The sequence below is a fragment of the Ostrinia nubilalis genome, chromosome 4 (genome assembly GCF_963855985.1).
Source record: "Ostrinia nubilalis chromosome 4, ilOstNubi1.1, whole genome shotgun sequence".
NCBI classification, from domain to species: domain Eukaryota; kingdom Metazoa; phylum Arthropoda; class Insecta; order Lepidoptera; family Crambidae; genus Ostrinia; species Ostrinia nubilalis.
The window spans coordinates 11,802,660-11,818,704 of NC_087091.1; the positions used below are offsets into that span (position 1 = coordinate 11,802,660).

At 34.2% G+C, this 16,045-nt stretch overlaps 1 protein-coding gene across 4 annotated transcripts in view; it reads left to right on the top strand.

The window, feature by feature from the left end:
* The window catches only part of LOC135071108 (very long chain fatty acid elongase AAEL008004-like), a 43,896-nt gene that overhangs the window by 16,044 nt on the left and 11,807 nt on the right, over positions 1-16,045 (top strand). For 3 of the 4 annotated variants that reach the window (XM_063964875.1, XM_063964878.1, XM_063964876.1), the window contains 6 exons: positions 2,550-2,630; positions 3,667-3,857; positions 4,296-4,376; positions 5,240-5,402; positions 8,056-8,192; positions 11,750-11,941. In XM_063964875.1, the coding sequence (XP_063820945.1) occupies positions 2,582-2,630; positions 3,667-3,857; positions 4,296-4,376; positions 5,240-5,402; positions 8,056-8,192; positions 11,750-11,941 (813 nt within the window). In that variant the 5' untranslated portion in view covers positions 2,550-2,581. Of the gene's footprint in view, positions 1-526; positions 591-2,549; positions 2,631-3,666; positions 3,858-4,295; positions 4,377-5,239; positions 5,403-8,055; positions 8,193-11,749; positions 11,942-16,045 lie in introns of those variants that run through there. The other variant, XM_063964877.1, reaches the window with a different exon arrangement.

Below are 16,045 nucleotides of genomic sequence, written 5' to 3' on the forward strand. Positions count from 1 at the left end.
AATTAAATCCATTACCCGCTCCGCCTGTTGCTGCCGGTTACAGCTTCGCCTTTATTTACTCTAATAAGCAGTACCTACATACATCAATGTACAACCAGAACCCACATCGTCATTTGCTAGAGTTCCTGGGTATATTTTGTATCAACATGATCTAGTAGGTATTTCCTTGCATGGTGTTATGCGATACGGATTCGAGGAACGTGATAATAGTTCGACTACACGACCACGGTTCGACGTGCTCTTCAGACAAACAAACATAGAGAATATAGAGTTCTCTACGTGATCGACAATATTCTGTTGCTTACTGAACTAATCTTACAATCATGAGTTATTAAAGTACGCATTAACATACAAAAGCGCTGCTAATTGCGGATTTACCACCGCAGATAAACCATTTGATAATCAGTTTTATATCGAAACATTATTTTCTTGGAATTTTGATGATACATTGAGTAATCACTCGGTCCTGTCCTGTGCCAATAAGGCAAACCCATAAAATGGTTAGATAATGAGAGCAATGAATTATTTATACGAAGCAATAGGTGGGTGAGTGTGTCAGTCAGCTGGTAGGCGTGGTGCTCGCCTGACAGGTATCGCCCCTCTTTTCTCAATGGTTACTCGAGAAGCATACAACTGCAGTTGTCGTCGTAACCGTCGGAAACCTCTTAATCAGTGATTCCGTATGCGAAATCTTCAAACAGTTAGTTTTTAAGGACAGTGCCGCAATGTGCTGTTAACGTGCTTGTGCTTCCGCCATTGTATCCATCCACTCGCAGGATTGCGTATTTCGTGTGTGTTTGTGAAATAAATATGTAATATTCACTTGTACCTTGACAACACAGTACCTTGCCAGTTATATTTCCCTATTCCGTGTAAATAAAACGATTTTGGTTCTAATGTTAAATGAATCAACTATTTGACGAACCGGTGTTATTTTGCTGACCGCTTTTAAGTGTAAATAAGTTTTTAACATCGCCAAAGTCAATGTATTATGCCGGAACATCTCAAATTTTAGTTGTTGTTGTTTTTGTGGAGGGTTTAACTGGTTATTTATACAGCAATTTAATGGAATTAAGAAGTTAAGTCCACCCATGGTCTACCATTCATAAATTAAACATTATTTTGTTAATAATATTCTTTACAATTAAAATTGTCGTTTTGTAATAGTTAGAAATATTCTAAGCCAAGTTGGCTGAAATATGATTAATGTAACATTTAAATAAAATAATATCTTATCATTACAGTTACAAATCATGGACAGTTATTTACATGTAATTACTATTTATAGAGTTCAAGTTCAAGAGGGTCACTTGGACAATAAGCGCATTTAATTGTGTATTAAAGGTGTACTTCTAACCACTCAAGTTTACCTGCGGTCTTATGATGACTGAGCTGAATGAATAATTTAAAACATAATGTATTGTGGTTCCTCATAATTTAGTTATAATATTGAAATAGTACCAAATCTAATGTGACAGCTTCTAAAATTCTTTAAAATTACTATGTTTGATAGAAGATAAGAATCCGTTAATAATGGCATCAAAGATGCGCAGCTATCGTCTACATTATGTAAGCTTTACGACACTTGCGATATCAAGGAAGTTGTCTTTCTATTCGAGATCGCCTACTATCGTCACAAACGTGTAGGGAAACAATCCAATTGGTTTTGCTCTTAAAATAACATTAATCATAGTATGAATTTCATTATCTTATCAAATGAAAAACCAAAATTTTTAGGAAATATTTGCCAGTATTGAATAATCCACAAAATCTAACTGAAGACTTCAAAAATAAATGCAATACTAATTTTTACTGACAGTTTACAGCACTTATTGAACTTTAAAAATCTTTAAAGCAAATATTTACCCATCTAAAAGTTTGAACAAGTAAACTTCGTTGAAATCATGGTCTTCAAAGACATTGACCTCCCTGTCTCTTGTTATTGGCTATCATTGATTCATACTAGCGGCACAGAGTACTAATTATGTAGTATACCTGAAAATATGGTGGACATGTAGATTAAAAATGATGATAGGGAAACATGCCCTTCCGGCATGCAGTACCAAACTACAGCAGTTAGTTATAATAATTATAATAAATTACAATTGCATATGTTTTCCATTTTATTTATGTTTAGACTGAAAACTGAAGTTCAGTTGTTAGGTCAGTCATAAGTGGCCAAGATAGGTATGTTATTGTATTGTTTGAGCACGGGCTAGGTAATCCCCAGCGGATATGGATTTCCATGACGCGCCTTGTAATGGAAAATTTCTTTTTTAGTTTTTGACAATTTCACACAGCGTCATCTAGCCCCAAAGTAAGCAACTAATATGCTTGTATTATGGGTGCTAGCTTAACAAATATACTATTTAAATACACACATTATATATAGAAACATCCAGACCCACCACAGAAATTCAACATTTCAATTTCTGCCCGGCTGGGAATCGAACCCGGGAGCTCTCGGCATAGTATTCCGTTTCGAACCACTACACAAATCGCATACTAAAATCAAAACATAACTAATTGCCTGCATTTTATTGTTTCAGATATAATTAGTCGATAGAAAACCAACCCAAAGATGGAAACCATATACGACTGGTACAGAGACCTCATTGACAACAAAGGCGGTAAGTGTAATATGTGTTAATATTAAATTGATTTTAAAACACTGACAATAAATTAATAGTCACAATGTCAAAATATAAAAAAGCTGGAAAATTATATGTTTTTTCAAAAGGTCCTTCTTAGTAAAGTCAATAAAACAGAGCGGATAGCAAACTATTAAGTGCAAAATGTCAATGTTAAGTTAACGCGCATACCATATTCAATATTACGCCTCTGTATAAACTCCGGTTTTGCTGACGTCCATATCCTCTTAAACATAATCACAATAAACTTTGACTACTTCCCACTAATATTTTATGTTTCCACGTCATTGTACGATAAATATGGTCAACTATGCAAATGGGAGAGTAGCAATCGTTGATTCATATTGACACAGACACTGATGCATATATGAACAGCATCTCATATTTGTAGTTAGTTTAGCAGTATTTTATTGAAAATACCAACATGAATATGAGAAGCTGAGGCCTTAAGGAAAATAACACATTTTGTAGTGTTTGCAGTTAGTGGTGGAAGACGACATTGATTTCTAATAATTCAGTGTCAATATTTGTTATTAACTCTTACGTTCGTTGTTTTTGCTATTGGCAAATCCTTCAAGTTTGTCTGCGTAAAACGCGCAATTGAAAAATATTAAACCAATATTTTGATTAGTCATTTCGGTCATAAAGTATTTTACCTGATATAAAAACATCTGGCTCTGCCAATCTGACCAGGACGGATGCTCTTAGAATTAACGTTCTTCCTCTCTCTTCTTCGTAGGTTTAATCCTCCATATGCCTCTGGTATATTAGAGAGGGCTGAGCAGGACTTACTCCTGCTCGTGCAGGGAGGCTAAAGGACATTGCACATTTATCAACCCGAAAAGGGATCGTAACCGTATCAACTCGAGGCGGTCTTATCCGCACCGACGTAAACGCCTTACCTCGCAATTGACAGCGCGCGAAAGGCGATACGGTGTTGATCCCTTTCCGAGTTCATAAGTCTGCTATGAGCTCACCTGATAATGATGATGATGATAAATTTGCTTGTCCCTAGATCCTCGCGTCAAAGACTGGCCAATGATGTCGTCGCCATGGCCGACGTTCGCCGCCTGCGTGACGTATGCGTACTGCGCGCGAGTTCTTGGGCCCCGGCTCATGGCCAACCGAAAACCATTCGAGTTTAGGACTGTGTTAATTGTCTACAACCTTGCACAAACACTCTTCAGTGCCTGGATATTCTACGAAGTGAGTACATTTTATTGCATTATAAATAAATCTTTAGCAAACGATTCGGTGAGTAGGATTCTTGTTTGATGTTCTGACTGAATACATGCCATAAAATAAAATATGCAATGGATTGTCTGATTCTGTTTAATTAAGTTTATTATACGAGCCGTCATCTGAGATCCAAAAACCGTAACAGGTCTTTCTTGTTATTTGTACCCTTCAAGAACAGAGTGATTTTTTCAAGTGCGTCAACATTTTCTCTTAGTAGGTTTAATAAATCAATGTTTAAAAAAATCTATCTGATTTAGTTTATCTAAGACGCCTTACGCTGTTTCTTATAGTTTTGGATTCACTACACCTACACTTTATAAATGCACACTATTTAGTTGCATGAATTGCAAATAATTTCAAAGTTTTTTTTTGTGGTGCATTAAACAATATTTTCATCTTTCACAGTATTTAATGAGCGGATGGTGGGGTCACTACAACTTCACATGTCAACTAGTCGATTATTCAAGGACTCCATTGGCAATGAGGGTATGTATTGTAGAGGAGTTTCCTACAAGTCATGTTGTTGTTTAACACTTTGTTGACAATGACTTGTTATTTTTAAATAAATATGATCCAACGTTTAAATATATAATTTACATTACAAAGAAAATGTCTGAGACAAATTCTCGGAATAAAAAGATTCTAGATAAAAAATTGTGTCCAGTTGGAGATGTGTCACACAGAAAATTAGGCATTATCTGCTCGCCACACTGTTTTATTGAGGAAAATGTGTGCTGTCCTTACTATCTTGTAATAAAATGACACGTTATCCTATGAAAATGCTGTCAATAAAATCAGTTATCAGCATCCGTCTAGACTCTAGACAGTAGAGTTTAAACGCAGCGCTTTGAATGTGTCTCCGCAAATGACTTCCGCGCGTGCGTAAATCGCCTTCGCAGATCCCAAGTATGTTCGCGGCCTCGAGTCGGGTGATTGCAGTTTCATACTCTACATTTCTTGCAATTTAATAATTATTTGCATTACTATGCATATAAAGCTCAGATAAATGATTAGGATGTGTAATTACGAGCGATACACGCATATTTTTAACCATCCGTATTTTGGATAGAAAGAAATAGAAGATGAACTTTTCTTACGAAAAAAAACTTGTTACATATAAAAATGAGAAAGTATATTATTAAGAATTATTACTTACAGTCGACTAGACGCCAAACTAAACATTTTTGTTGCATCTAACTTAATACAACTTCATAAGATTTGCATTGCAAGATGTGCCATCATCTGCGAAAAACTATTTACCCATTTTAAAGTGTATTTATTTTTCCAAATGAAGAAACTCCCAAAGTAATTAAATTGGATAGTAAAAAACGTGATTGTATGTCACATAGATGGCGAATACATGTTGGTGGTACTACTTCAGCAAGTTCACGGAGTTCTTCGACACTCTGTTCTTCGTGCTGCGCAAGAAGAATGAGCACGTGTCCACTCTCCACGTGATACACCACGGGATCATGCCGATGTCCGTCTGGTTCGGGCTCAAGTTCGCGCCAGGTTAGTAACATGGACGCAGCAACTAAATTCCAATGTGATTACCATAAGTTTACGTTAGGCGTGCTCCTAGCGAGACGTCAAAAAATCTGAAGATTTTAGTTCTTGAAAGTAGCCGCTAGGGGCGCTGTACAATTTGTTATACATTTAATGTCATTTTTTATGTATCTAAGGGAGCGAGCACACCAAACGTAAACTCATGATAAGCACACTGATCGATCGTCAAGTATAATACGCAATACCATTTTTAGACACACTATTCAACATACTCTACAAAAAGAATGACCACGTATCCACTATGTACGTCATCATACCAGTATTCACAATTTTATTCACAACGCCGTTTACAAAGTTCCGGGTAAATCTGTCACTCATTCTGGCGTTTCTTTTTGCGTGAGAGGAATGGAAACATTAATAAATTCAGACAACGTTTTTAGAAACGGCCTCTTATTGACCTAAAAATCTATACAGGCTGATTTTATCAGTACTTATCCACATTTTTTTAATAAGCTCTATAGAACAATTTCAAAATACAACTTTATCTTAATTATTATTCACGGTATTTTCCGCGAAAAAAAATTATTGAAAAAGGTTAAGGCTTATTTTCGCGTACCATTATGTCTATTAAGCTTTGTAGTAAACTGTGTGTACGTATTTTTCTATGAACGAAGAAAATTAACCACGTCCGTGAGCCAATTTTGAAACAGCGCGCATCGGATAAAAATAATGAAATAAGAAAAAAAATGTTGTTTTTTTTCACGTTAATCGATTAAGTTACTGATTCTGACTCGCTCCTAAAAATTTGGATACTGATAACAAAATCACCCTGTATAAACTGCCTGACAGGTTGTTTTGTTTTATTTTCCTCGAGTAGTTTTAAGACCCAATGTTTAAATGAACGTGAATTATTCCCTGCGTCATTTATGTATTATTAGCTACCTAATGACAAAGTGGAAGGTGTGAACATGAAACGGATTTCCGCCCCTTGTTCTTTTCTTTCAAGTCATCACAACACACCCGGCTCGACAATATTTACCTTGTCACAGATCCCCTAAGTTAATCAGATGCATAAACAATAATACTGGTAAAGTTTCATCAAAATCCGTTCAGTAGTTTTTGCGTGAAAAAGTAACAAACATACATCCACATCCACAAACTTTCGCATTTATAATATTAGTAGAATTTTCGATGCGACAACCAGCCAAGTGATCATGTGAAGAAAATCCTCATAATTTAAATGTGCATTTGAACTAGGTATATTATTATTACAGTTGCTTTCGTACAGAAGTTAATATAAAGAGATTATTTACTATTTTATTATAATAAACCAACCGTGATTTTATGAAAAAATAAGGTTAATGATACTCATAAAAATACTCGTGTGGCAAGGTAATAAAAGAAGTACAATTTAAAAAATAAAACTATTAATAATTAACCCACTGATTTAAAATAACTGTAAAAAAAAGAAACAACAAAAAAAGATTACGCTTAAGTTAATTACAATCGAAACATGCACCAGGATTTATGAAACTTTAATGTGTAAAGCGATGACTGTACATATTCAATAAATAAGACGAGAATTAAGCCTTCCTAAAACTAGCTATTAGTTACATCTCTTTAAAAAGTAAATGTTTGCTAATTGCCTACAACATAATATTATATTGAAAAAAAAAAACCTTGAAACTACGTTACGTTATATTGTTTTCCATGTTTTCTATCTTTTGTCCTTCAAACTTCTCTTTCTTTGTTTTTTTATCTTGTGTTTTTTATAAATAAGTATATGAAAAGTTATTGAAAACCTTTGTTACATTATTTTATTTTTCTTGTGATTATCCACAATTTATGTTTTAAAGTGCATTCGTATGCATATTAGATAGACCCAACGTCTACCTACTTAAATTTTTGGAAAAGAAAAATCGTCAAAAAACCCCATCAATGTAGGTAAATACAGGTTTCCTGACCACCCTGTATAACCTATCAAATGATACCTTCGCATAATTATGAAACTCGCATCGATCGCATATTTTTTAACTATGGCCTTGTGTGATATATTTCCGCTTGGAAGTGACCCCAAAGAACAAGTTTTCGCCATACACGACATAGGTACGCAAACGTGCCGTTCGTTTAATTCAAATATCCGTTATTTGCAATTATAATAAACCACGTGGTGATATTTGTGGTCAAACTGGTACTTATGACATGATGGACAGGATTTATGATCTTCAGCTGTATATCTCCATAAACTTTTACATAAACATATTTAGTTATCATTTATATCTCTAGAAAAAGTAATAGTAAACTGACAAACTGTAGGTATTGAAAGGATTAAGAAAGGGAGTTTGGAAAATTTGTTAATTTACACCATGTATCTGAAATTATTATAAAACCATTCCTTTTCTTCAATTCTAGAAGAGTCATAATCCACTCCAGTAAGAAACTGAGAATAGTGAAATGACTTTTCCTGTAGGTAAATTAACTATTTCAAAAAGAATACTTAGTACTCGCTCGCAGTAACTGCCGGAGTCCATACAAGCTTGAAAAAGTGGTTTTTCTTCGCAATTCCCACCCTATAAAATACAGGGAATATTAAAAATGTGTATTTTATCAATGTTACACAGGTAAAGATACTCATTATTTGAATGTTTTCATTTTGCAGGTGGCCACAGCACTTTCTTCGCGCTGTTGAACACTTTCGTCCACATAGTAATGTACTTCTACTATATGGTGTCAGCAATGGGGCCCAAGTACCAGAAATTCATCTGGTGGAAGAAGTACCTCACCGCCTTCCAGATGGTAAGTTTTGATAGTACTTCAAATGTTCTATTTAGGCCCGATTCGACCAAACTTTTATCCGATAATAACTCATGGTATAACTGGCACATTGACAGTTTCAGTACATTATGGGGAATATGTCAAAACTGTCAATTTATTCTGAGATTAATATTTACTTTTGTTTGATCGAATCCACTCTAAATAGATCATATTGTAATTATATTATATTTTATATAATAATTATGAAGTTGAACAATAAACTGACATTAAACAATAAAATAGCTTAACTACTAAACGCATTAACGATTGACTGATCCACACTAAAGCATTTAAATCCACGTTATTACGTTGTAACTAGATAACTGCTTCACTGGTATAACTGGCTTTCATAAAAAAATACTTTTATTTTTTTATACGTATTCTAAGCGATATAATACATTTTAAATTGTTCTTCTATCAATATGATATACTAGCTTCAAACATAATAATATAGTTCTATCTATTTATACAGGGTGTTTCTTGTAAGGTGTCAAGCCGAAGGCAGGTGATAGGTGAGGACTAGACCTATCGATTTCACCCCCATGTATGTTCTACGATTTTTCATAGTTTAGAAGTTATCGTTAATTTTGTGATTTTTTCAAATTGTATGACCCAGTAGGCTTTAAATTTTTTTATCTTTTTTTTGGGTCGACTTTCTCAGATTTCTTTTTTTGACAGATTCCCTATTAAATGCAGATTTTTGAAAAAAAATAATCAACTTCCTATCTTTGATGCAAGATACAAAATTTTTGCTAGAAACATAAAAAATATGCTTTTAGCGGAACATTCTAAAATTTTCCACTTAAAGGTTTGAAAAAAAAAAGAACTTCCATAGGTCCAAAATAATTTTAAAAACTGCGCAGTTTTTGGAACTTTCATAATAACACAAAAAAACATGTACTTAATAGGCCATTATTTTCTGTAATCGCTCCACTAAAGTGGTAAGTCGGAGATTCCGTTACATGTTTTTGACTTTCTTAGGACTAACTAATGTTTGCAATTCTCTAAGTTTACGTTACGTAGAACACATTTAAAGACAATAACTGAACAGAACATTTTTTTATCCACAACGAGGAATCTCTTGCCATTCATCTGACCTGATGGAAACTGATGGATGATCAGCGAGCTTCACTCGGAATCCTAAACCACAGATGAATTGGCTGTCCTAAATAGGTGGCCTTACCACTAGACCACAGTGGTGGTTGTTACTTTACGATTAAATTCGATATACCTACATATTAGTGTGAGAGAAAGGGAAAGAGTTTGTGTGTGTGTGTGTGTGTGTGTGTGTGTGTGTGTGTGTGGGTGTGTGTGTGTGTGTGTGTGTGTGTGTGTGTGTGTGTGTGTGTGTGTGTGTGTGAGAGAGCAAAAATGGGTGTAATAATTTAATTTTTAAGTAAATGTTCAAAATGTCCGCCGTTGACCTGAATGCACATTCGACAACGACGCAAAAAAATTCTTCGTAAAACCTTCTTCATTTTAATTTGGTTTTGTGCTTCAGTCAGCTTTGTCCGCAGTTCATCAATATTTTCATATTCCCTATTGTATACCAGAAGAAGGGCAAGAGCTTCCTCGTTGTGGATAAAAAATGTTCTTTTCAGATATTGTCTCTAAATGTGTTCTACATAACGTAAACTTAAGGGATTGCAAATATTACTTAGTCCTAAGAAAGTCAAAAACATGTAACGGAATCTCCAACTTGCCACTTGAGTGGAGCGATTACAGAAAATAATGGCCTATTAAGTACATGTTTTTTTGTGTTATTATGAAAGTTCCAAAAACTGCGCAGTTTTTAAAATTATTTTGGACCTATGGAAGTTCTTTTTTTTTTCAAACCTTTAAGTGGAAAATTTTAGAATGTTCCGCTAAAAGCATATTTTTTATGTTTCTAGCAAAAATTTTGTATCTTGCATCAAAGATAGGAAGTTGATTATTTTTTTTCAAAAATCTGCATTTAATAGGGAATCTGTCAAAAAAAGAAATCTGAGAAAAGTCGACCCAAAAAAAAGATAAAAAAATTTAAAGCCTACTGGGTCATACAATTTGAAAAAATCACAAAATTAACGATAACTTCTAAACTATGAAAAATCGTAGAACATACATGGGGGTGAAATCGATAGGTCTAGTCCTCACCTATCACCTGCCTTCGGCTTGACACCTTACAAGAAACACCCTGTATATATATCTATTTATTAACATCTCAACTTGCACGATTCGGAGAGAGATTTCACCATGACATTTAATTTTAAAGGCAAAATCGATCGAAGGCTATAGGAGATAGTTAATATAAATTGCGTACTTTATCTTAACCTTGTATTAATTTATAAGTTTTTATAAAATGAACCTAAATTAATATTTTTTATGGAATTATTATCGAGTTCAAGTATTTTTCTATTAAATCAATTAAATATAATAATTTAAGATACTACTTGTGTGTTAACGATATCATTATAACAGATTAGTAATGTAATTTGCGTGTTCTTATGATTCGAAACTTTTTGTGTAAGCAAGTATTTATGTTTAAACCCTAGAACGTAAAGAATTAGCAATTTATCATTTCTACTGATCTCTCGTAATAAAAAGCTTGTGTACCTTTAAATATCAAAGGCAACAAATTTCCGCAGTTAACAGCATTTACTGACGTCAATTCTAACGACCAGTAACGTCATCACAAAACCAACATAGTGGTCATCCAAACCCGTGCGTTAATCCTTCTTTTTTGTCTCTTTTTAGTCCTCCATCAATACGCGAAATAACATAACCACATCGCGCGCAAGAAAGATAAATACACTCATATTTTTACACTTAAAGCCAATATGTATTGTAGCAATAACAAATATTTTACTATTTCTGTAATGTTAAACAGTATTTCTTGCTTTGCTCTGTGAATAAAACTGTTTATGTTGTATGATTGTTGAATGGAAACTGCATCCTTAAAAGTTAAGGAGTTAACTCTAAGGTTTATCCTAATTCCTAAGGTTAGGAATCATAAATTTGTTTGATGTATTTAAAATTATTAGATAATAATTAATTTAATTAAACTCCTCGCAATATTGGCCAAAGACCTTGAAAATGAGAAATTACTGTATTATTGATGCCGTAACCATGGTCTACAATGTTGCTTCATTTCTTAAGATATTCAACATTCTTGGGAAGGTACAGGGCCACAATGTTAGTCATATGAATGTTCCGCGTGGTGATTGACGCATTAAATGTAGTGTGTTGCCACCGAAAGCAATATTGACAAAAATGTTCTCTTTTGGGATAAATAATGGTGAGTAATTCGGTTTTTACCGAAAGACACCATTATTGACGCAGATATGTTGGCTTTGAAGGAAATGTTACCGGAAAGAAAATTGGAAATAAAACGGCAATCATTATTTCATTGTCGCAAATCACAATATTGCATCGCCATCGCAGTCAATATTGCTCTTTAAAACTTTTACCGTTGTCTCCTTTTACAAACAGCCTAGTTCCACCACAGTTACTGAAAAATAGCTCTTAAAATCAGAAAATAAGCATAGCTTTCTGCCCTTCAGGTCCAGTTCGTGATGATCTTCACGCACCAACTGCAAGTGCTGTTCCGGCCGTCGTGCCAGTACCCGCGCGTATTCGTGCACTGGATCGCGCTGCACGGGTTCCTGTTCTTGTTCCTCTTCAGCGACTTCTACAAGGCGCGCTACAACAGCAAGAAGGCCAAGTCGAAGAAGATGACCAACGGCCTCTGTATGGTGAGTGCATATTTTTAACGCTATCGCTAAACGTGCAAGTGGGATTCTTTGCAGTAGAAATTATTTACACATTACATTGATACTCGAAGTTCATGCAGTAGTCAGTCGCCAGTAAACGTCGATAAATAAAGTTATATCACAATAATAGACTAATCGATGTTAACAACACTGTTTCTCGAAACAAAGGTGCCCGTAATTGTGGCAACTTAACAATAGTCAATGCAAATTGTAGTAATTAGTAACGTAATCGTAAACATTATTTTATTTTCTATGCTAATGGACGTGTATCGGCGATAATTTGATTTGAATTAAATACAGTGGCGGCGCAAGAACTAAACTTAACAATAGGCGGGCAAGGTACAATTCGCGAGGCCCTCTGATGGAGCAAGAAGGGAATATAAATTTTAAAAATTACTTAAAATTAGACAGTTTTTTATTCTATAGAAAACAAACCTAAATTTTTGCTTATATTCTTTAGAACACATCATAAAAAGATTATCAGAAATATCGATTATTTCGTTCATATTATATGAATGTTCATTTCGTGCCCCGAAGAGTGGAATATCTTCAAGTTATGATTAAATTCTAATGTATTAATTATAAGAAAAACCTTGTGGCGTGTAGGTTCTTTTGAATTTTCCATACTTTTCAAATTTTTTTTCGATTCTGAGGCGCGAGGCCCTTTTGCACCGCCCATGCCCAAGACTTGTGCCGCCTGTAATTAAATACCTACTTGTACCGTAATGTATATTCATTTGGGTTCTGATTTGACATTTTATTGTATTCAATTAATTGAATCGCCACTGTATGTAACTGAATTACGAATAACACTTATTTGTTTTACAATCGAACCTGTGTTTACACGGTTTTTACAATGATCGTACAAGGAATAATATCAAACTTTAAACTTTTGTATACCGTTACGCCTTCACCGTTGCCGACTATTGGAAAAACACCGTTTCTTGCATATTAATCATAATGTCTAAAAATATAAAGATGTAACCGCAAAACTTGAGAACCTCGGAGAGAATATCCGCAATATTTTACATGTTAAAAAAGTAATACATATGTCTTTTTTTTAACTATTGACAGAAATATGTCTAATTAATTGTCTTGTATTAGCATTTAACTTGCCATTGTTGAAAACATTTTTTTTTTTTTTTAATCTTTAGACAATTTCACACATCGCCAGCTAGCCCCAAAGTAAGCAACTTACGGCCGAATACTGAAACACTACTCAAATCTGTCACTCAGCTGACGGGCTCCTAAATTTAAGTATCCTTCAATTTTAAATGGTATTCTCAAACGCTACTCAACGGATTTGAAGCCGTGATCAGCTAAGCAGCTCTCAAATGTTTACATAATGGCAACATTTACCAAAAAAAGTATGTTTTCATTTACACAAATGATAACTTTACGTTTTTTATCCATTACACGCAGCATCGTTTGGTTATGTTTTGTCTTTTATGGAAATATACTCAATCAACTTAACAAAGAACAGTTTATTTTTAGTTTCTATTATTATATAAATCCCGTTTTATCATATAAAAAAATTTATGCTTGCATTTTTATTTGATTAAAAAAATTATTTTAAAGGTGATACTATTTATTGTTGAAATCTATTAAGTGGCGATCGTGGACCGAAACGTAACCACAATTGACATTTATCATTGTTGACAGAGCATCAAATTGACAAATCAACAACTCTTGGAAATGCTGCTATGCGATGTCCCCATATTCCTCAGAAATAGGCATGTTTATGTAAAGCGATTTCATAGCAGCTATTTTGATTGTTACTTTGTGCACTATACGATGCACAGTTGGCTGTTCGATGTGGAGGATATCACCTAGTACACGTTCATAACTTCCCGTTGCGTAGAACAGTAGGGTTATAATAACCTGAATGTCTCCAACTTCCTCATTGGCCCTAGAGCAATTCCAAGTATACCATCAATAAAAGCCTAATTAGAGTCATCAAACCTCTCAGTCATTCAATTAGAGCCATTAGAACTTCATAACTATGAGTTGTTTTCTATGTGTAAGCTGAGGACACGTGTCTCCAGCTGACACATCTGTATCTTCGTAAATATTTATGCTACGATAATGTATTATACCTCAAAAATTACAGTCGAATCCAAATAGAAGGCTTTCCACTTTTCAAGACTTTAGCTCAAATACTGTTAAAACCACGATCAAAAAACTATGTGCGAGCTGGAGTACCGTGTCTCCAGCTTACACATCTGTATCTTCGTAAATATTTAAGCTACATCAATGTTTTATATCTCATAAATTAAAGTCGAATAAAAAAACCCGACTTCAATTCTTTCAAAGCTTTATTTCGAACCGTTTTCGAACTACGAACCGATACGTATGTGTAAGCTGGTGACACGTAACACACGGTGGATTATTAAAACCGTATAAGTTAGAGTTGCGTTTTAAAGATCAAATAATTCGTTATAATTAAAGTACACACGAGACATAATTTCAAATCTCTAGGCCTCTTAGTTTCAGAATTAAAAGCCAAAAACTATTTTCCCGCCAAATAATTCAAATAATATGGGTCGACTGCGACGTTGCCGTTCCGTGCGTCCACTAGAGCAGTCGAATTTGAACCTAAAAACTAGTACGGTTTGAATCATTTTTATTTGTAGTTTAAATCATTTAATTTCGATTATAAAAATTTTAGACTAGGAGCCGGCTGATTTCTGTATTGAGTACTTAATAACCTATATTTTATTAATAAGAAAAAGCTAGGTAAAACAAAATTATATTTTAATATACAAGTATAATAACGAACTTGTTTCCAAAGACTCAAATATTTGTGGCGTTTCTAAACGCAACCACTTTAATTTTTATTTAAATACCGTGAAGTCCCACGATTCTGCCACGTCAAGTGGCAAAAATGGGCAACAACTATACAGGGTGGAAACGTTAAGTGATCTCACTCGATTATTTCTTAACTATACAAGATATTAAAAAACTGGTTACTGATCCTGAAAGTGCTTAATGAGCTCTTTCAAACGGTACCAATAATAAGTTACAGAATAAACTGGATCTATCTGAAAATTCAATGTTTCCAGCTTCCATACTAAATGTATGCCAGACACACAATATTAGAAGTGTATTTTTTTTAATTTAATAATAAATACTTAAAATAAACTCGTAAATTGTATTCTTATTTTAAATTATTAATGAAAAACATTGGTTTTAGGCTTTACTTGCTATAATATTGTCAAGAGATGAGTGTCATGACTGTGGTAGTACTAAATGTATGGAAGAAGGAAACATTGAATTTTTGGTTAGATCCAGTTTATTCTGTAACCTATTATTGATACCATTGGATAGAGCTTGTGAAGCACTTTTAGAATCAATAATCAGTTTTACGATATCATATGTAGTTTTTAAAATAATGTGACTTTACCAAATGTATGGAAGCTGGAAACATTGAAGTTTCGGATAGATCCAGTTTATTCTGTAACCTATTATTAATACCGTTTGATAGAGCTCATGAAGCACTTTCAGGATCAATAACTAGTTTATTGATATCTTGTATAGTTTAGAAATAATCGAGTGAGATCACTTATCGTTTCCACCCTGTATTTTGCTCTATGGTTACAAACAGATTTTGCATGACATTGACAGATATGTCAAAATCCACCAATCACGCAGCATTTGGACCTCGCGTCTACGTATTGCCATCTGGCGGATTTTCCAATCGCGAAAGCCCTCATTGAATTCTTCTTCTTTTGTTGAAAAAAAAAAAATTAACAACATTATAGCCTGCGGGTCTAGTCAAAACGCACTTTAAAATCGCAAACCCATCGCAAACCAGTCGCAAACAAATAAACAAATCGCAAAAGAGGTCGATAACAAAAAAGGCTTAGTCAAACGGCAAAAAATCGAATCGCAAAGCCCTACCTATCGATAATCGAAAGACTGGTTTGAAATTTCCCATACAAAGGCTTAGCCAACATGCATTTAAGACTCAATCAAAATCGAATCGAATCGCAACACCCGCCATTTTCATTGCGATTACTAAAACCCCGGTGATAAGCTTGGATTCGATCGAAAACCAATAGGGTGAGTTGCACCACCTAACTTTAA